The sequence below is a fragment of the Furipterus horrens genome, unplaced genomic scaffold (assembly GCF_987537825.1).
Source record: "Furipterus horrens unplaced genomic scaffold, mFurHor1.1.pri manual_scaffold_9, whole genome shotgun sequence".
NCBI lineage: Eukaryota > Metazoa > Chordata > Mammalia > Chiroptera > Furipteridae > Furipterus > Furipterus horrens.
Genome location: NW_028327179.1, coordinates 41,483,637 through 41,505,606, shown reverse-complemented (window position 1 = coordinate 41,505,606; position 21,970 = coordinate 41,483,637). Strand labels below are relative to the sequence as shown.

At 33.1% G+C, this 21,970-nt stretch overlaps 1 protein-coding gene across 1 annotated transcript in view; it reads right to left on the bottom strand.

The window, feature by feature from the left end:
- Positions 1–21,970, bottom strand: part of SEMA3A (semaphorin 3A) — a 216,703-nt gene that overhangs the window by 67,619 nt on the left and 127,114 nt on the right. The window contains exons 5-6 of the mRNA XM_090287280.1: positions 14,986–15,079; positions 6,769–6,888 (exon numbers count right to left, since the gene is read on the bottom strand). Coding sequence (XP_090143406.1) covers positions 6,769–6,888; positions 14,986–15,079 — 214 coding nt within the window. The remainder of the gene's footprint in view (positions 1–6,768; positions 6,889–14,985; positions 15,080–21,970) is intronic.

The window sequence follows — 21,970 nt, the reverse complement described above, 5'->3', positions numbered from 1 at the left end:
AGATCTCTGCTAATGTTACATACAAAGGAAAAGTATATATGGCTTATTGTTTTAGGTGGTCTTACAAAATTAAGCATAAACAATGATATTGACTAAAACAAATTTTCATCAGTCAACATTTATGACTCAGAATTAATTTTATTGGGCATTTGAAGAGTCTTGCTCAACAATATTTTATCAACATGAACAAGCATTATTTTATAAACTTTTTTCATTTAAATATTATCATATTAGTTTTTGAGACATTATAATTAAAACCTTCCAGTCTGGAAGCTTCTGAAATCTACCACTACAAAAGTATTTGTGTCAAGCATACATTTAATAATGCCATAAACTTATTCCTTCCACTGAGGCAATTAGAATATAGTATGATTTTTTTAGGGGGGGGGAGCAGCATGTTGGTGAAAACTATCCGTTCCATTAAAGTTCAATGGCATTGCTTGCCACCATTCAGCTTTATCTGGCTAAAATCCTTTAATTCCCCAGCTCCTGCTGTTGGGTGCTCTAGACTCATCACACTTAACCTCTGCCTAGGTTTCTCAGAAAAGAATTTGTTTCAGTCCATTCATACTTTCAATAGTTGAGCAGCCACACGCAACTGCACACTGGTCTTTTACCCTGAGCACACTAATCTGATTGTTTTTCCACTCTACAAACTCTGGGTCAACAATCAAGCTGCCGCCAGAAACTAATTAATTTGCAAACAGGCTCCTGTTTTCACAGAGGGAAACCTTTTGAGAGCCATGTCGGAGAGGCCAGTCACACCATGGTTACACACATTGTGATGGCATCCACTTCTCTGGGTAAATCCCTTGCTTGATGTCACTGCACACATGAACCCAGATTACCCAGTCAGCAGTAAATCCCTATTCAGGCCCCCTGAGCTCTGAATGTAGTGGCTCTAGGAGAGGAAATTGGTATAGACAGGCTCTGTATTCATTAAACTGATGGTGAGGCTAGAGAGAAAAAAATTAAGAACTAAGGGGAAAAAGAAAGCTGGCTTTAATTTAAAGAATTTTCCAAGATATTGTTTCATTTTTATACATTTTCATAAATTTTAATTTAAAAACAGTGGATGCAAAGGAGGAGGATGGAACAACTGTAATAGCATGAACAATAAAATATAAAAAAATAAAAATACAAATAATACAAATAAATAAAAATAGATTACCTTAAATGAGTGTAATAATATCGTTAAATGTTATTTTTCTAGTCTAACCATTCAACCATAAATTCTAAAATAAGTGGTTCAAAATTTGGAACTAATAGTCCATTCTTGACAGTTGTATTTTTTTAGCCCATAATTAAAAATTTTTTAAAATATCATATCCTGTTTTACTCAGGTACATTTTCTCAGACTTTTGAAAAACATAAAATCACCTTCCAAACATTGTCACTGAGTTAACTTCTATTCCAAATTTTTATTTATTTTTCCTCATTAGTGTCATGTAATTTTAAACAAAACCACTTGAAAGAGATTATGTGCCTTAAACAATGTGACAGAGAAAGTAGTTTCTCTAAAAAGAAGATCAAATGTATTGGTAACATTTTGCTATTTTTGAAATAAAAAAGCATATTTAATGAACTTATTAAATATATTATCATTTAGAGAGTAGAATAATTTCTGGTGTAAATATTTTGAAAAAATATAGTTGGGTGTGCACAGTCTTTACTGGGATGAAAACTTTTCTAGGTAATAGATTCACAAGAAAAAAGCAGATAACTATTAGTTTGTATTTAGGTTAAGGTATGAATAATCTTCCTTGTTATTGAGGTTTGTTTTTACTTTATTTTTCAATTACTGTTACTTTCAATATTATTTAGTATTGGTTTCAGGTGAACAGCATAGTAGTAGGTACGAATACTTTAAAACTATTATATATCCATGTTTTGGCATCATTTCAGTGAAAATAACCAAAAATATGATTATTTTTTTCTGTGACTCTATAAAGTGATACCTCAGAAGTGTTAACTAACAGAATATAATTCACAGATGTAATTCAAAAGTTAAAAAGACTGCATCCTTGTTGTGTCTTTCACAAGCTATGGAAACCAAGAAGGCATTTGTGGTTGCTGTTGCTGTTGCTGCTTTAACTAAGTGGTCACTCTTCTTCCGTAACATTCACCTGCTCATATAAACATAAAATAAGCCTTCCAGAGCGCTTTTCTTCTCCAAGGTCAGCAAAATATATTACTAACTTTCTTAAGCCAGAGAAATAATTCAAAATGGTATCATTGAGAAGTCTGACATTATGCAAAGCTAGATAATTCATTTTACTTATTTAAAAAATCTAATTGAATACTCTGACATAGTTTATGGCTTTAAAGATAATAGAATTAAAATAGTACAGCAAAAGAGTTGTACAAATGATTTGAAATTAGGTATCTGGTACCATGTAACATTAATTTGTACTCTTATAATTTATTTGCAATCATATTTCTTGGTTTTATTTACGTAAAAATATGTCTTGTGGAGAAATTTGAATCTTCAGAGAACATGAAATATCCTGGTACAGGACCACAGAGGAAGCTATGCTCATTCCAATAAGGGCAGGCCAGGCTGGTGTGAGAGAGTTACAAGTGAGAGGAAGTGGAATGATGACTTACATACCATTTCAATTACAGAAAAAAGCAAGTGGGTTGGGCTATCCACAGGCACAATCCCTTTAGGAAATCCACTAAAAGAAAACAGGTCTTTCTGAAATGAGTGGGAAGGCCTCACACTCTGGGCACTGTAATTAGGTCTGTTTGTGTTCACTGGGCCTTGGCTCACTCAAGGATCCATGTGGTTTTATATTAAACCCTACTGTGACGGCCCTTTCACCCTGACTCAAATATAATCACTTGCAGAATAAATATGACAAAGCTTCCTAAGTATGCTGCACCCAATGGAAATGGAATAAGAGATACAGAGAAAATTCAGATTTATTAGATGCTTACCACATGCCAATCACTTGTTTTGTACTTTTTATAGATTATCATATGGTCTTTTTTTCACAACTATAAATCGTAGGTAGTATAATCCCATTACAAGTAAGGTCCAATGCCCTGGCTGGTGTGGCTCAGTGAATTGAATGCTGGCCTACAAACCAAAGGGTCGCCGGTTTGATTCCCAGTCAGGGCACACGCCTGGGTTGCAGGCCAGGTCCCCAGCTGGGGGCATGTGAGAGCCAACCCCTCAGTGTATGTATATCTCACACAGTGATGTTTCTCTCCTTCTCTTTCTCCATTCCCTTTTCTCTAAAAATAAATAAATAAAGTCTTTAAAAAATATAAAAGTAAGGGCCAAAGTAAGGTGAAATTTTGTCTCACTTTAAGGATTATGTTCTTTCCTCCATAGCATACAGCCTTCTACTATTAGACCAAGACATAAACAATACTGAATATAGCGTCCATCAAATAGAAAAATAAATGTAGGTTAGCCATACATGTGCTCTGTACCAAAACTAGGCAGTGGTAATTACATAATAAAGGTTAAGAAATCATTACTATAACAATAATAGCAAAAAGTTATTTTGTACCTTTGCTATGAATATATAAAGAACATTTTTACCTAATCCTCACATTGTTAGTAAGCCAACAGTGGAACTTAAGTTAAAAAAATATAATATTGACAGAATTTATGAAGCACAAGGAAAAGCACATCCTAAATTTGGGACATCATGGAAAACACATACTAGTACATTTTCTGAAGTTGTTCTAACATCTATCAGCCTTAAACCAGGAGATAGTGCCAATGATGTTTTTTTAAAAAGCAGTTTTTCTTCTTTACCTAAATGTATTACTCATTCCTAATATTTCTTGTTAAAATAAAACAGAATTTAACTATTATGAAAATGTAAATTTTACTAACTATGAAAATAGTAAAATTCTATTAAAAATTAGATATTTCAAGATCTAATTCTAGGCAACTGTCTTTTAAATTTTACTTAGAAAGATATTAAAATCATTAAAATAAGGCAACTAATTCTTCCAAAAATAAATGGTTTGTTTGAATTAATTTGAGAAAAGTAAAGTAAGTCTTGTACCAAAATTAATTTAATAGACCTTTCATGAAGTACCATGCAAGGCAATTTATTACTTCTGAAAGCACAAATGATTGTGTAGTCTATGTTCATGCCTCCAAACTCATTTATTTTATGCATGAATGTGTAAACATTATGTTTCTAAATTTATTCTGAAATGGTACTTAATTCCACGAGACTGTGATTCACACAGTCCCTCGGTTCTATCTCAGATGTGTCTACATCCCCCATCTCACAGCAGTTCTGGTTTCTGCACCCTGTCAAACATAACCTTTGTGCTAATTTGGTAGAATCAGTTCTCACATTTAGTGCTGAGAGACTGATAACTGAATTCTCAAATGAACTGCACATTTGCAGAGATGAAGTACAGAGCTGTGGACAATGACTGTTTTCCCACAGTGTAAATTCTTCAGACTCAGCTGTCAACATGTGAGTGTGTGCAGCACAAAAGCAGCTTTAACTTGATGGCTTTTCTCCTCCAAGACCATAAAAATGAAATGGATACTGTATTCTCCTTTCTGTGATTCCATCTTCTAATGAGGTTTTCTTTCTCATGGACAGTGAAAGCCTGTATGCCTTTTAGAGTTCCTGGTAGATCAGTCTCCTTTTTGCAGAATAAAAACAAACATTTGTCTTCCTAAATAAATATTTCATTTGGAGAACAGACCAGATAGCAACAGTGGGTATTCCAGAACTGTCCTCTGGGAATTTGGAGTTAGGTTCTTGCATAGTTTTGCACAGATAGCCTTATCATGATCCCAGCATATTTTCTCTTTCTTGGTGAAACACATAATTTCTCTGATGGTCACCCAGCTACCACTGTATTTCCTCTCTCCCAGGGGAGGTGTTTGACTCTGTCCAATCTCCTTTGACTATCACAGTGTCTGTACTTAATATCAAAGGTCTTAGGCGTCATTTACATTAAAGAGAACAGCAACAGGAAAGTGAGTGATATCAAACATTTAAAACTTGGGAGAGCAGGAAAAAAGGGAAGGAAAATGAGTGACTTTTGAAGAGAAAATGTTAGTTAAGGGTGGCAAATATGGCAGGAGAGGTTTTTCTAGGTGGAGACTGATAAAATGCTACGGGAAGTCATCAGTGACCTTTGGAGGAGCAGTTTCATGGGATCCAAGTCAGGTAGGAAGTGGATAAAAGGATAAAAATGTTGAGAAACAAGTTTGTAACCAGGCTGTGAACTTAGATATACAGGAACATCATGGCACACCATGATTAAAGGAGGTGTATGAATAAGATAGATGAACAAGTTTTCAGGTCAGAGGGAAAAAAGTGTGGTGAAGGAGAGGTAAAGGCAGCAAAGGAGATGTCAATTGGGTAAGTTTATGAAAGATCATCAATGTAATTAAGAGCAAAAGTAGAGGGTAAAATGTGGAAAGAAAGAGGCACAGCTTTCATACTAATGCATTAAAAATAAGATGATCATCACTGTTTTGCAGGAGGGAAGAGATACTGATTAAAGTTACTTGCAGTATGTTTTATGTGTTGAATAGTCACTTAGAATATGAGATATATCAGAACAAAGATTGTCAAACACAGTTCATGGTCTCCTGACATTTCAGTGAGGTTCTGAGGCAATGTTATAATTTTTTCCTCTAACAAATCAATGAAGGACTGAGGGATGAAATGAATTTTGTGGTTCTCTTAAGAAATGGCAGGGAAAACAATTATGGTAGAAGTTCAAAGAAATGAGATAAGCAAGCATCTTACTAAAAACATATATGGACTATAAACCAAGAGTTTCATCCTCATTAATGAGGCATGTGAAACCAGGCAAAAGGTCATGAGTGGGAGATTAGGGACTTGGCAGCTATATTTTATAAGACTCAAGGCAGATGTAAAAGGAGATAATTATTTAATAATAAAAAATGACCATGATAATACTGTGAGAACCATTATGAAAACCTTTGATGAATGTGCAAGTGAATCATCAAAACAAAATCAAACTCTAGATATAAGAACATATAAGGATTACTTAGCTCAAGATCTGAACAAAAATAACATTTATTTATTTTAGGCATATAAATTTTGTATATTTTCTCCTCTGCTAAAATCATTTATTTACTAAAGAGAGAAAGAGAAAAAAAGCGGTGAAGCCAGTGACTGAAGTTAGAGAAACTGGGTTCTTGTTCCAAATATTTTACTACAGGGGTAAATGTAATCTTAGATATTAGGCTCAATTTCCTTACCTATCACATGGGAGATAGGGTTTTAGAAAGATTAAAGGAGAATCAGATTGAATCTCACAAAAGTCCTTTGAAATTTTGAAAATACTATCAATGTGATGTTGTCATTAGCACATTTTTTTTTAATGCTAAATAACATATGATGTTCTGAAGGAAATGTGAGAGGTGTGGGGGAAAAAAAAACAAAAAAAAAAAACACTACATCATGAGATACGTCATAGTGTTCCTGTAAGACTGTATTGGTTAGTCATCTTATCATTTTCCATTTCCTCCCTTCTGTAACTCCAGCCCAGATCTATTTCTTTCCATAGTTAACTACTGAGAAATTTCACTTTTGGCACAAAGCAAATATTTCCCTGAGTCCTTAATCTCTTTTTTCTCCTTTGCCCAACTTTCTCACACCCACAGTCGTGAAGTCACCACTGTGAGTTTAACAGCATACTAAATCTCAAGTCACATTGTTTATACTATACAAAGAAAGTTCTCCACTTACTTACTTCAGCTACACCTGCTACCTGTCTGTTCTTACAAGCACCACCTACCATTGAGCCACCTGGAATCATGCTGCTCTGTCCTGATTGGGTGATGGTGCCCAAGCGTTCGGAAGATAGCAAAGTCTCGCCCCATAAAATCAGCTGCTGTTCCAGAATATAATTCTCCATCTGTGTTGTGACAAAATAAAACCACATATGCATACTTTAATTCAATTAAGGCAAGAAAACCAAACCAAACAAAATGCAAGTTTGATGTTAAGACCTCGATAAAAGGAAAACAGAAATGCTCTCTGCACCATTATGCAAAGCTACTTATTTTTAGATTCTATATCTTTGTTAAGAAATATTTTATTAAATGATCATTTACTAAGTACTACCTGACTATTCACTAAGTATTAACTTTGAAAAATTGCCTAAAATATCATTCAGTAGACATTACTAAAACATGAAATTTTATTCTTCTCAACTATAATTAGACACAAACTTACAAAGGCACACATTGTTTGCTTTTGTATGTGTAAAGATACTATAATTCTAATAATCTTGTTCATTAGGATAAGGAATCATTGTAAAATCTTGCTTACAGTTCTTATTTTACAGAAATGAAATTTCTAAGATAGTCCCTTTTAATTGAATCTTGTATTTTGCTCTAACTAGAAAGTACTAATATTTTCTTTGTCATTTATTCTTGCTATTTATAACTTGGAAAAGTGTTTTAATTTAGTATAAATACAATCAAAAAGAAAAGGTTCACTACTTAACCTCATATTTGACAGAGATGTGTTTGGAGAGGAGGACATTTTACAAACACAGCTCATAATCACTACAGTTCAAATTCTGTTGTCTTTGACTCATCCAAATTAAACTGAATTAACTCTAGGTCATAGTTTAATAATGGAAGACACCTAATCAGAAGGTAAAGTATAGAAAGGAAAAGGAAAAAGGGAGGAGAAAGAGAAGTCAATATTTACTGACTACTACTGTGCTTGCTGGGCAGTCAGGCCCTAGCTTGACACTTTCAAATGATCTCATTTGTTCTGTCAACAATCCCATGATGTAAACGTACCCCTATTTTACAGTTCAAGTAACCCAAGGTTTCTCAGCTAATGACTAGGCAAGTCAAGGTGAAAGTTCAAACACAGGCCCGTTTAATCCCAAGCCTCTTTTATTAAAACATAGGACCTTATAATAAACTGAAGTTGGTAAATGTTATGTTTTCTTTCCTCTAAACAGAAAGTGTCACATATTATTTCACCCAGAACATACATTATTGCTTGTCTCCTTACAGTGAATTATCAGCAAAACAAAATAACAAAAAAATTAGATGAATGGAAAACTTTCTGTAAATTTTCAGTTATAAATGCCCCTGGGAAATGTTATGAATCTGATTGCTTTTACGATATTCTTTGTCTACACCCTCAGTTCTTACTTGCAAATAAGGGCTTTGCAATAGAAAGTAGACATTCTCAGTGCTCCAACAAAAATCAATTTATCTGGTAAAACCTGTGGTCCTTTGATGTGTTTGAATACACCAAACCGGGCTTTGAGAAACCCCAAAGCAGTGAAGAATAGTTACACAGAGAGAACCATTGAACAGCTCCAACTTATGACTTCAAATATGAACAGAAAGACACCTTATCTTGGAGAATGAGTTTAAAAACACTGATCATTGATTTTAGACTGATGTGAATCAAATACAAATAAAAAATGTTGTATAATATATTAAGTAAAAATAAGCAGTTAAATAAATAGAACTCATCTGACATCCTAAATTGTGATAGTATAACATCTTTAGGATTCAAAAGCATCTATATTTCTCTTAATTAAATGTGAAGTTCAAATTTGACTTATTCTCACTATCATTTGCTGCAATATTTTATCTAATCACAACTTAAAGAAATAACACTCTTAACCAATGTCGCCCCAATAAATTTATTTTTAAAAAAGAAATAATCCTTTTCTAAGGGCACAAAAACACTATGAATATGGTAGCCATAAGTTTAAAAGGTAGTTTTAAATATTAAATGCCTATTGTTTCCTTAATTTAAACCTATAATCAATTGTTGTAATTTAATTTTTTTTCATGCGAGGTTTGTGTCCTCTTTGATGAACCATTTTTATTGTTTGGTATTTTATAATTTTACAAATAATTGATATACAAATATATTTTTAAACTTCTGGTAAATTATTTTTCTTGCTCTGTGTGAATAATGGACTGTTAATTTAAAATATGTTGCGAAAGTAGCCTAAAATGTTTATGTCAATTTCAAAAATTTTTGTCCTGTAACACCTGTCACGGGATGCTTTGTATGCTCTTTATCTTCATAAATAATAAATATTAAATTATTAGTTGAGCCTCATTGACCTTTTAACCACATGTTAGGTGGTGAAAATAAGGAAGGGTGAAAATAGAACCACCAAAAAGTGAAGACTGAACAATATCATATCAGAATGTAGTCAGATAGATCATGCTAAAGAGAAGGTATAATTAGGGATGTAGAGTAAAGATTGTCATTAATTAATCATTCCTTTTAGTTGATTTAGCTTTTTTTGTGAGTAAAATATATAATTATGGCTGTTATTACATGTAAATTCTATTCAGGAGAGAGTTGAAATAACGACACAAGAAACTGTTACTTGGATATAGATAGGTATTTGTTTCTCTTATTCATTTGGTTTATGGTTTTATAATTTACACTTATTTTTTGTTAACCACTCCCATATGAGGAAGGCAAGAGTCAAATCAAATACAAGCAAAGGAAGCATGACTGATTTGTTTCTCTTTTAACAACAATAGGTTGGTCAATTCACTGAAAGTAGGAGAGCTATTCAGTAAAAGGGGCTATTAACTCAATTTACCACTAAAAACAGAATTAAATTAAACAACTGATTTATAAACCAAAGGAAGGTTGCAGTTTGGACACCAGTTGCCTCCAGTTATAGGAAATTACCTCTCCCACCTTAATATTATTTTTGGCAAGAGTCAGAGTGAGTTCTGTGAGCTGGAGGGCACCAGATAATTAGGTGGCCATGAGGAGTACATTCCCATAGTGTCAGTGCTCAATATCAGTAACTATGCTTTTAAAACAGGTCTTCGATCAGATTTTCTGCTGAGGTTTCTATAAGATCCTTATCAAGGATAATCACTACAGAAAATGTATAACAAATTAGTTGTTTTGATGCAAAATTATAGGTGGCGTAATAACCTACTCTTGCATTCTCATTAAGCAGAAATATAATTTCAACTCAGAGTATCTTTCATTTAATATACGTGTGCATTTTCACCATGTGTTAAAGAGTACATTCTGTGATTATCTCAAATGATCTAATGACATCTGAGCATAAGAAATTTACTACACACTTCTGGTGGCATGTTTACAAATATGTTTAACAGAAATGCCTACTTGCCAAACTTCTTTTGTAGTTTCTAGGTCAATCATCAAGTTACCAAATTATATGTTGACCCTCGGGCATAATGATAATTTGCCACTTTTCTGATCATAAATATGCCTTCCTGTGAATCTGAAATAGTGTATCAGGTAAATGTTGTCTTTGATAGAAATGACATTATGGTTAAGACAGATACTTTGGGGTTTTCCATATATACTAAGTTACTAGTGAAGGAAAATATAATATTTGTTCAAGTTTTAAAAATTTATTATGAAATAATATACTCAAAGAATTGCTATATATATTAAAAGATAGTTGTGGACACTCTTCCAACAATATTTTTAAGTCTTTCCACAAAAGAAAACATAGGCAGTTTGGTATGTCAAAAATAATACATCGGAGTAAGATACATTAGTGCGGACAGATGTAACTAACCATTCAAATATTGTCAAATCTAAAAGTTGCTATTTGAATACATGCCATTCTTTCTTAACTGACAGTTTTTTAAATTGTCTCTAAGGAAAGCATTCTTTACTGAGATGAACAAGGACTTTAGTGTACTGCACTTCCACCATTGCAGAGCTATCTGGGAAACATGTGCTAAAAAATAAAAGTTCATGTGTAGTCTGGACTTTCTGTTCACAACTCAAAATGGAGTAAAAATGTGCCTTAGATCAGTTAATGTATTAGATTACAATTCCTAAGAAGGGTGTGGTGAGGAGAAACAGAAGGTGAAGAAAACATTTCCTGATGAAACTGAAGCATTACTAACACAGGTGTTAAGTGTGACATGGATGTGAGCAAAAATCAAACAAACATAAAGACCAAGCCCCATTATGTTGTTAACACCTTAAGTACATTCCACTCAGAATAGAGAGTAATTAGAAACAGAGGAAAAAGACAAATCTCTCTCACTCTTGTTCTATTGCACACACATGGACATACACATACACACATGATGATGAAATCTATTTCCTGAGAATGAAAGGGTATGGGAATAATTTTATATTTTTAAATTTATCAAGCTCCTTTTTCTATACCGATAAGTACACAGTGGGACAAAAGTCAGTGTACAGTTGTTCATATGGAAAATAATACAATAATTAATAAATAATAATACAATAATAAGCTCTGTTTTGCATACTCAATTGTAAACTAAGTTTTGCCCCACCTTGTAAAAGATTAAATGTGTTGGTTTTGTTACTTATGTTGTCTTTTAAAACTGGCATTTTTTGAGTAGTTAATAAGTTCACATACTACAAAATTATTAAAATACACCGTTTATAAGGTACCATGTCTGTCTCCCAGACCTCACATAGGCGGCCACTGTTACTAGTTGTTATTTTGTTTGTTTGTTTCCATTTCACATATATTTCAGAAGATCTAAGCACTCAAATGTAGTATGGTATTTCACAATAAATCAGTGGAATTAGCATGGCCAAGCCATTTTATACACAAAGAAACTGATACTCTGAGAGTTTCAAATAATTTTCTCAATTATAGTTAATTTAAGGAGTATCTTGTTTGTTCTAATACAAAGTGATAGTATATCCTAATATAAAATTCTGTTCTTTCTTGAGGCCTAAAAAAATCTAGCTTGGGAAAACAAACCTTAGCTAATAGTCTAGACCCTTGAGACAGATCTCAATAATATCTCTTAGAAATGGAATATTTCTAAATTATTAGCACTGCAATGCCTAGAGAAGATTTCAATGAGGAAATAAAACTGATTTCATGTTGACTATTCCTCTCATGTTATGAAAATGTGACATGATACTTACTGAGAAATTACTAAGTTTCATTTTTTTGTTGTGGTCACACGTATTTATTCTAAGCAAGACAGCAACTACTATTTTTAATAGAGAACTATTAAAAACATCATAAAATATTTACAAGTTGGTAAAATAAGAAATAATTAAAAAATAAGTACTAGAGCAATTTCATATTGACAATGGTTTTTATTAAAGGAGGTTTGAAAAATTAACTTGACTAACGTGATTTTTAAAAACTTACATTCATTGGACTTGGGGACATAATTCAGTAGCTGTGTGTTGCTCAGGAGATAATCTATATTTCCTATGAACATCACTTAAAAAGCCATGGCATTTTGTAAAGAGGATATACTAAAGCTTGATAGATTTCATAAACTAAATTTCAAGCTGTCATCTGGTTTTAAAGTTTACTACTAGTTGAAACTGCTTAATAGAGTGTATAAAAAGTATCTGCTGTCAAGTTTCACCTAGCCACTTTATAGGTATCTTGTGCCAAACATGAAATTTTATTTCCCAGTATTGGAAAAAGAAGCAGCCCAGAATCACCTTGAAAAAACATTTTTATGTGGTGAAATGAGGAGAACATATGCAAAATCTTTTAGTAGATAGGTTTTCCCAACAACCTATATATTTCAGAGACAGTAGTTAGTCTTGTATGTAAAAGTGTGGGAAGTGCAGTGGAAAATATTTATGTTTAAAAAACTCCATTTAATTAGTAAGCATTCTTTTTAAAGCAGCACAATGGAAAATGCCAAGAAAAATCCAATAAGGGGAATTAAGTGTACTGTGAGAAGAAGAATTTATGCATAGTTATAAGAGATGTATATAACCTTAATAAAGTAAGTCACAGCTGTTGAATTAAAATGGTGTTGCAGATATTTTAAGAGAATTTACCAAGTCTAATATGGCTTGCTGATGTTTTTGTATCTTGCTAACCAACTGATTCAGAAATTAATTTATGTTGGCTTCAATAACCCTCCTTGTCAATAAACACTAAATATCTATGAAAGTTACTACATTATTTTACCATATTAGATAGATGAGGTCTTGACTTCCATTTTAAAGCAGCTTTTCTGAAATGCCTATGTTTTTTCTTTCTTTCTTCTTTTTTTTTTCAGTCATACATTCTCTCCTTGACTCACAACATTTCCCTCACTCTCTTTTTCTTTTCACAAGCTTATACAGTTTTTTTCAAAGACTTTCTAAGATAAAACCCGAACTGTGGAGTTAAATATTCTTTGTGGACTTTGTGTGGTTGCATACCAAATGAACTATGTAATACTTACTTGTCATCATCCTTTCTCAATGGAATATTAAAATAAATAATCAAGCAAATCCCTACTGAGCAACATACCACAAATTAAAGCTGCTTTGGGCACAATTATACATACTGCTTTTTGAGGAAAATCTATCCTTTTTTCAGCATGCAATTTAAATAAGTATAGGCTACAAGTTCAAACAAGGTTGGATTCTTCTCCTTTGTGTAAGACAACTTTCAAATTTCTGTGTGTGCCCTTAAGGAAGTACCCACATGTAATCACTAGGCTATCTGTGAATAGGGAAATTATAAGTGTGCTAAATTTGCTGCATTTCTTTAGGTCTTAAACTTTTGTTAAAATGCTTTATATATGAATCAAATGGACTGAAATTGCCTACATCTGAAAAGCAATAGAGGAGATAATTCACATTGTAGTGGTGTTATTCATAATAGGAAAGAGATCAATGATATGTAGTGATAAACATTAGCGAATATTGGGAGAAAATCTTCACAGTTAATGTAGTAGTCAATATGATTAGTTTTATTTTTTGAGTAGAAAAAATTATTTTTTAAATAGGAAAGCACTGGCAAAACTTTATGGGCTTTTGACACATAAAATAATAATCTAAATTTACATTTAAAAAAATCTAGATTTAGCTTGGCTGGTGTGGCTCAGTGGACCAAAAGGTTGCCGATTGGACTCCAGTCAGGGCACATGCCTGGGTTGCATGCCAGGTCCCCAGTTCGGGGCGTGCGAGAGGCAACCAATTGATGTTTCTCTCACACATCTATGTTTCTCTCCCTCTTGTTCTCCCTCCCTTCCCCTCTCTCTGAAAACAAATAAATAAAATATTTTAAAAAGTTTAGATTTGTTATTCAAACTTCAACTGGAAATTTTTACACTTGAAGAGTTTTATTATTTTTATTGTTATCAAATAATTATTTTATAAAATAGTAAATAAGTTACATAATTTCTAATGATTATATAGCAAAACACATTCAGGAACCGAGTAAAAACCAAGTATCTTTTGTATTTTAGGTTGTTGGTATACTCGAAAGTTATGAAGGAAAATTGTTTAATGATGTCAATCTTTTGTTTGTGTTTTTTTTTAACTCCAGTCCATAAGCAATAAAAAATATGGAAAAATTATCTTTTAATATGAATTCAAATTTTCTCCTTTATCTACTTCTATCTTCCCACCTCCACCTTCTCAAAATCTGACTAAGCATTCATTACCCATCTTCAATATTGAAGGAAAAAAGTAAAAAAAACAAAAAAATCTGGAAAGAAAGATGGTTTAGAAAAAAGGACAGAGACAGTATGCAAAATGTTTTGTTTTATTTTAAAAAGAGTAGAAGATATAAAGTTGAAAAAGATGACTATAGAAGACCTTCTTCAACTCAAGGTAACACCATGGGATCTCTGCCAACTATACCACCAATTAGACTAATCGTGCTGATTAAGTTTCCAAATATTGAGAGTGTGAAAAATCTTGGAACTACAATTCATAAGACAATCATTCTTTTCTTTTGATTTGTTAAAATCTGCCATTTAAATGTACCTTTCATAAAATGAAAACCAAAACCATTTCTTTCAAGACAAAAATTTTAAAGTTCTAGTGGGGATGTATGTATAGTATTGAGCTTGCAATTTCAAAGATACTATTAAACCACTTGGAGTAAAAAGAATCATAGTCTAGACAGTGCAATCATCAAAGCAGCATTTAGTGTTTCCTTATTTTCAAAATAGTTTTGGTCAGCAATGGAAAATATTGGCATATAATAAATAACATGAAATCTGGTTATTATCTATAGAAATTCACTCTTTCATTGTTTTCTACGCACCTATTAAAAGAGATGCTGTCGGCAGTTTAGGGTCATACGGACTCTTCCCACGGCCATTTTCAAAGTGTGAATCTTCCAACTTAAAAATGTTGTCCTGTAGGTAAAAAAAGAAGGACTGAATTTATTTATGAAAAGAAGTATTTTTAACAAGCAAGTTTATCAGAGAGAGATTGAGTATTCATGTTCATTATCAAGGAGTGTAATTATTTGTGTAAACTTTAGATATGGGAAGATAACAGAGTGAATTAAAACCTAGCTGGTACTAGCCAAAAATCTACTTAACTCAGTGATTTTTAGTAATGTTTAGCATGCTACAAGTAAAATGTATAAATGAACTCTAAAAACAACATGTCGTGATAAGAGTGGATGGATCATTTCATCATATGGGTATGCCAAGAGCTATATTAATGACTCTTGAAAGAAAGAATTTTAAATTTAAGTGACTCATTTTATTCCTACACAAAAAGAACAAAACCAATCCACTATATTGAATTTCTAGAATAAAATACACTATTTTACTTTTCTTTATGCTCCAGAAGGAACTGCTAAATAGCCATAGCAGACACTTTCCCCATTCTTGTTATTACTACAACTTTGCTACTTACATGTTTCTAAGCATTTAAAAACAAATTTTAAAAATATCTTATTTATTTATTTTTAGAGAGAGGGGAAGAAAGGGAGAAAGAGAGGGAGAGAAACATCAATGTGTGGTCACCTCTTGTGCACTCCCAACTGGGAACCTGGCCTGCAACCCAGGCAAATGCCCTGACTGGGAATTGAACCAAAGACCCTTTGGTTCTCAGGCCGGCGCTCAATCCACTGACCCACACCAGCCAGGGTAAGCATTTTTAAATTACTTACATTGAAAGGTGGAAGGTACCTGAAAGTACCCTTAACCAGTTTATCTAAGTGAGGATGTAAAACTGTATGTTAGGGGAGGTGTTCCTGGAGGTAGTATCATTAGAGCACCAAACACACATTTTTATCACTGGGAAGTCTGATCAGTTGACTCAAGTACCCAGAAACTCAAGTGAATATTTGACTAGTATAGAAATATGTTCCGAGGTAGAAAGGATTCCAGAAAACCCTGCAAGAAAACCCTTAATAAGGAGGCAACTAACTTATGCCTGAGACCCTGCCCTCAGAACGTGTCTAGCTACTGCAACTTCCATGTGACAGTAAAATAAACTGTGGTGGGGGTGGGCCATCATTTCTGAGTTCTTTTTTCAGAACAAGGTGCACTAGGGAATAAATTAGGTCAGAATATGTATGCTTTTTCCAGGAGCACATTAACTTGTCCACAGGCTGAAATAAAATAGCTTCTTTGGCAATTTCTCTACTATCCACATAAAAGTATTTTCTATCTTCTTAGAATAGTAAATGATGTTCATTTTATGGTCAGGGGAACACTTTATTTATAAAGTTTAATATTTCTGATGGAGCTAATGGCAGAGTTTCAAATTATCACTCTTAAAATTCATTTGAGTTGGGGAAGAAGAGTGAAATAAAAAGAAAGCCAAATGTGTTCTCCCTTTTTATTACTGTGAGTAGGAATTACTGATTTTATTCTTCCCTCACATTGATTCTGTACTTGGTAATTAGTTATCCCTTAGCAATGATGGTTTTTTAGCTGGGTTCTAAAATTCATGCTGTGTGATGATTTATGGGGTTTCTCAGAATTGTGCTAAGTTGTAGTGGGAAGGACAGTGATTAGGGAGCCAGGTCCAGCGAGGGCAAAGGTTAGCTCTGGTTCTTTGGTCACCAGTTAATATTTTGAGCTCCCGGTTCCGAAAAATCAGTGCTGATAATTGACTTATTGTAAAAATTTAAAAAATGAAATAAACCCTTTTTAAAGTAGCAAAATAAAAACAAATAAAATTTATTTTTATTCTATTAACACTGCTCATATCAGCACTATAACAAATGAATATGAAAATTAAATATACATTACCTTTATTGTAAATTTTCTTAGCATAATTTGAAAGAACTAGTACTTCAAGAAAATAAGTCACAAAATTACTAATTTGTTTACAGAACAAATTTATCACAGCACTTGACTTAAATATTAAGATTATAATATAAAACTTATTGGCATACGCTAACAGAAAGTATAGATGAACCTCTTAAGAAATATTTAGATGCATTTTGAAAAATGTTATGAACTAATCCAAAAGAAATATGCTTAGGAAAAGATACATACTCTACTGCCACAAGTCATAAAAGTATTATTTAGATTTGCATATATGATTATTTTTCACAGGTTAGAGGTAGCAGCAGGGAGAAGTGGTGGTATGGTTGAAAACGTTGCTGTAGATACTATTATAAATTTCCTGTCCTCATACAACATTTTCTAATACTGACATAGATGGAGGAGCTATCCCTCAAAGTATGAGATACTTGATAACTGGGATCATGTGTACAAGTTAATAAGACAATGCCAAAATGGATGAGAAGTACTTTCAACCTCATGGTTAGTATTTGATTTACAAAGTAAAGGATTTGACTTCATAAGAAGAGAGGTTAAGCATGTTGGTTATGGTTCAAGAGAAGATGAAAATCTATCCTTTGTCACAGTGTCAGGCAACATGCTCAAAGCTGGCTTCCTTTTCCTTTCCTCTTTTTTTCCCTTTAAATGTAACTCTTACCCAAATTTCTGGGTATCTACCATTCAATTGTTCTACATTCTTATATGATTCTGTTGAAGGGTAAAGAATTGAATTTCCTTTCCAGCTTAGTGAGTTGGGGGCCTGGAATAAATAAATTTGGTTTCTGGATAGGGAAGTAAAAAAAAGACATTTCTTATATACAAATGTTTGTAGTGTAAAATTCATACCCATTACACATAGCAGTGGGGTTCAAGGGAGCTGTAATCAGACAAAGCTGTGGGCTATCCTTGGCTCTGCATTTTATTAGCTCTGTGCCTCAGGCAATCCCTACACCTTTCTGAACTCAGATTCCTCATCTGTAAATGGAGTATAAGAAAATCTCATAGCATTAATATGAAGATTTACTGTAATAAAGTATATAAAATAATAGTATGTTCTTAAAAATGTTAATTAATTTCCTTTTTCTACCATTTTGTTTATAGTTGGCAAAAGAAAAACACTCTTTCCTATACTGATTGATGTATCTTGTGCCACAATGAAAACACCTGCCTATATTTTCATCAGTGGAAATTAGAACAGCTGTTTAAAAATATATATATATGTTTTGGACACAGAAAATGCATAGAAAATTGTTCTTTTTTAAAACTAGACAGGAATCTAGTTCAAAAGCTTTCCTGAAAAACAGTATTAAATAAAATATGTATAACAATTCTCAACAAGTCTGTCTTTTTGATATTTCTGGTAAATTTAATGTGATTGATACAAAGAAACACAAATATTTCTCTTTCTGTTATCTTATAAGTGAGACTTATTAGCTTTGTGAAGATATTAACCTACTGTGAAAGAATTTAAAACAACTGTGTTAATACAATTGATTATTAGCATTTTATGTTGTCATATGTAACATGTCTCATAGAAACTCTCCAGCTGTATTCATTAGGCCTTTTGAAATCTTATTGCTACTCGAATTTTTGTTTTAAAGAGTGTTAAACAGATCACACATGCAAATATTAAGACCAAAAAATCCTAAGAACAACGTTCAGTACAAAATTAAACTGCATAGTTTATAAGTCTTACCTGGGCTGAAACAGTTTTCATTTTTAGGAACACATGAACAAAAATCTAGCTGCATGGATTCTAATTGCTTTAGCAGATACTATGAGCATATCATTTAAGTTATTATGCCATATTTTTTTACATGATTGCATCAGTTTTCAGCAACTAGTTTTAGCTTTCAAGACCACTCTTTCCCCTCTGTCTTTTGGATTTCCTGAATGTTATTAGACTGTGGTGAGGTAAGGTATTAGAGGAAACAATTACTGTGCTAATGTCTAATCCAAAATCTTATAAATTACAAACCATGGCTGACATCATCACAATGTATTTCCTAAATCTCAATCCTGTCCAAGTAATAAATTTAGATAACAGGGTTGAAATTTTTATTTTTTTTTATGTAGTAATTAAAACAAAGAATATTTGTAAAAAATAAAATAAAATCTTACATGTATGTGATGGACTGACCATTTTGGGCAAGGAACAAATAAAATGGTGTCAAAACCAATTCTTAGTATTTAAAAATATAAACTATTATATTATTTTCAAAAAGTTTTTCTCATCAAGCTCTTCACGAAAGACACCTTGGTTACCAGTTACACTGAATTATCAAGTAGTACTCCCTGATCAAGCCATACTTCCTCTTGTCTTTGCCCAGAAACCTCTTCCTCTTTCCCCACCCACTCTCAGCTCTCAACCCCAGGTGAGCTTCCTCTCCCTTATGAGTAAGTTCAATAGTCACTTCCTAAAGAAGTCTTCAGAGGTTCCTGTAGATATAATTTATTATTTTCTTTTGTGCATGCCCTAATTAACAATAGTACACAGGCAGTGACTAAACTGAGCAAAACTATTGGTTTCAGCAGAGAAGGGATGTAACAGGATCTCACAGGAAATATTGTGGCATACTGTACTTTGCCCAAAGGAGATCCTTTTGTGGATCCAATTCATTTGGAATTTATTTTTCCTGAAAAAGGTGACTCTATGATCTATGTTATGTAACACTATAGCCATGAGTCACATGTGGCTATTTAATTTACTTAGCTAAAATTAAAATTACCATTCCTTGGTTACACTAGCTACATTTCAAGTGCTCAATAGTCACAGAGGCTTGTGAGTACAACACTCTACAGATGCAAACATCTCCACTGTCAAGGAATTTTCTTGGACAACAAAGCTCTAGATCCAGACTCTTATTCCCTAAACGATAAAGAGTAGAATCAGAAATCAAAGGGCCTCCAGGGGGAGAAAATTTGTCATTAGATCACAATCACAGCTGAAAAAGTCCATGATTTATATGAGGGATTATACTAAATACACTGATTTAGCTTTTGATTTTCATTAACCAGGTTTATGCTAAGTAACATTTAATGGCTGTGCAAATGAACAAATAAATGTTCTGTATTTTTCATATGTCTTTCTTTTTTAATTTGAATCACTTTTCCCTAATCTATGCGGGTACAAATTTTACCCATAATTTAAACTTTAGGTCATGGTACCCAGTCCACTAGATGGTAATTGATTTCCCCCAGTAGAAAAAAAAAAGTTTTATTCCAAGAACTTGCATACCAACCTGTTTATACTCTCTTTCTGTCATTTGTTACCTTCAACCCTGATGTTCAATAATGCAGGTGTTCTGTGTTTCCTACTAAATTATTTTGAGGAAAGGGATAAATCTTATTCAATACATTTCTATTAATACCAGGATATAACTTTGCATGTGATAAATCACAATAGAAGAATCAATGAAAAAAAGACAGCGAATAAATAAGTGACTGTGTGACTAAGTGTAAGAGGCTTGATAGAAAAACTATATTCAAGGAATAGCGAGGACACAGCCTTGGCTTCTAGGAGCTAATAATTTAAGGATATGACACAGATTTGAACATAATTATGCAGTAGGTGCCATTCTGTGAAATCCAAATATTAAATCAAGTTTTAAAGTAAGTTTTAGGAAATATAATAACTTTTTGTGTTATGTGTGTTATTATTAATATACTATTGATACTTAATATGTACTTCAAAGATAAGTTTATTCTTATTTATAAAATATAAAAAAATAAAACTTGATGACAAAGGGTATAACCTTACAGTCCCTTTAGTTTTATACCCCTGTTTCTCTTTAATTTTCATGGGTCCTTGTAATTCTTCACTTATTATTGATATTAAGCTTATTAATAAACTATCCCTCTAAACAGAGCAATCTTCATAGAAAGGTAAAGTTATCATAATATCCCTTTGTAAAACTTCAAAAATCTTTCTGATCAATGCAGTATCTGTCCTGTGTATCCCATTATTCCATAGTAGCTGGGTTCCCTGATTAATTTTTACTTCTAATATCTCTGGAATATAAACAAGTATAACAGCAAACTGGAGATGCTGTTTAACCTTGCAAAACGTAATTTTCTACTTATCAATATACATAATTATTATTGGTATTTTCATTTTTGTACTTATTTTAGAATTTTCTAGTTTATCGTCGGCAGCCGTCCGTCTCGAGAGACGATGGTGTAGCTTCTTAAGAGTCTATCTGCACCGCCGAGAATGGCTGTGCAGTCCGACTCGGGAGTGACACGGTATCTGTCTCCTCCCGTGTTGAATCGACATCTTGCGATGACACTGGAGTGTCCTCTCCAGTGAAGCTGAAGCTACAGAGCCTGGGCAGGGTGATATGGAGGGTCTGCTGTTGCCCATGCAGCAGACCCCCCCTCTCTTCGCAGCTGAGGGATCCAAGGGAAAGACGGAGTCAATACAGCTTGGCTTCAGGTGCGCCACAGGAGTTGCCGGTGTTGACTACAACGTCAAACCGCCTTAGGGACTCTGGTTCCGGATTTTCTGTCGGGGTTTACTCCCTTAGCCTTTCCCCTGAAGAGGTATGCCGCAAGGCAGCGGACGTTTTTTGGAATCAGAGTTTTCCTTCTCTGATGTGCCCTGACTGGAAGATCGAACCAGCGACACTTAGCTCCCAGGCCGATGCTCAATCCACTGAGCCAAACCAGCCAGGATATTTCTAGTTTATACATCTTTGGAAACACTAATTTAAATGTTAATTGATTCAGTAAATACATATTGAGCTGTGACTGTAAGAAATACGTTTGGAATATGAAAGTGTGAAATGCCTAATTGTTTAACTCAAGAACCATAAAAGAACTCACAATAAAATTATATAATGATGATACAGATGATATTACAATTTTTATAAAGTCTTCTGTAGCTATTACACTTAACATTGAGAACAAAGTGCTGATGTTCTAGGACTTCATGCATATTATTTCAGTTAATATTCAAACGACCCTACTATTATTTTATCAGTTTTACAGATGAGAAAC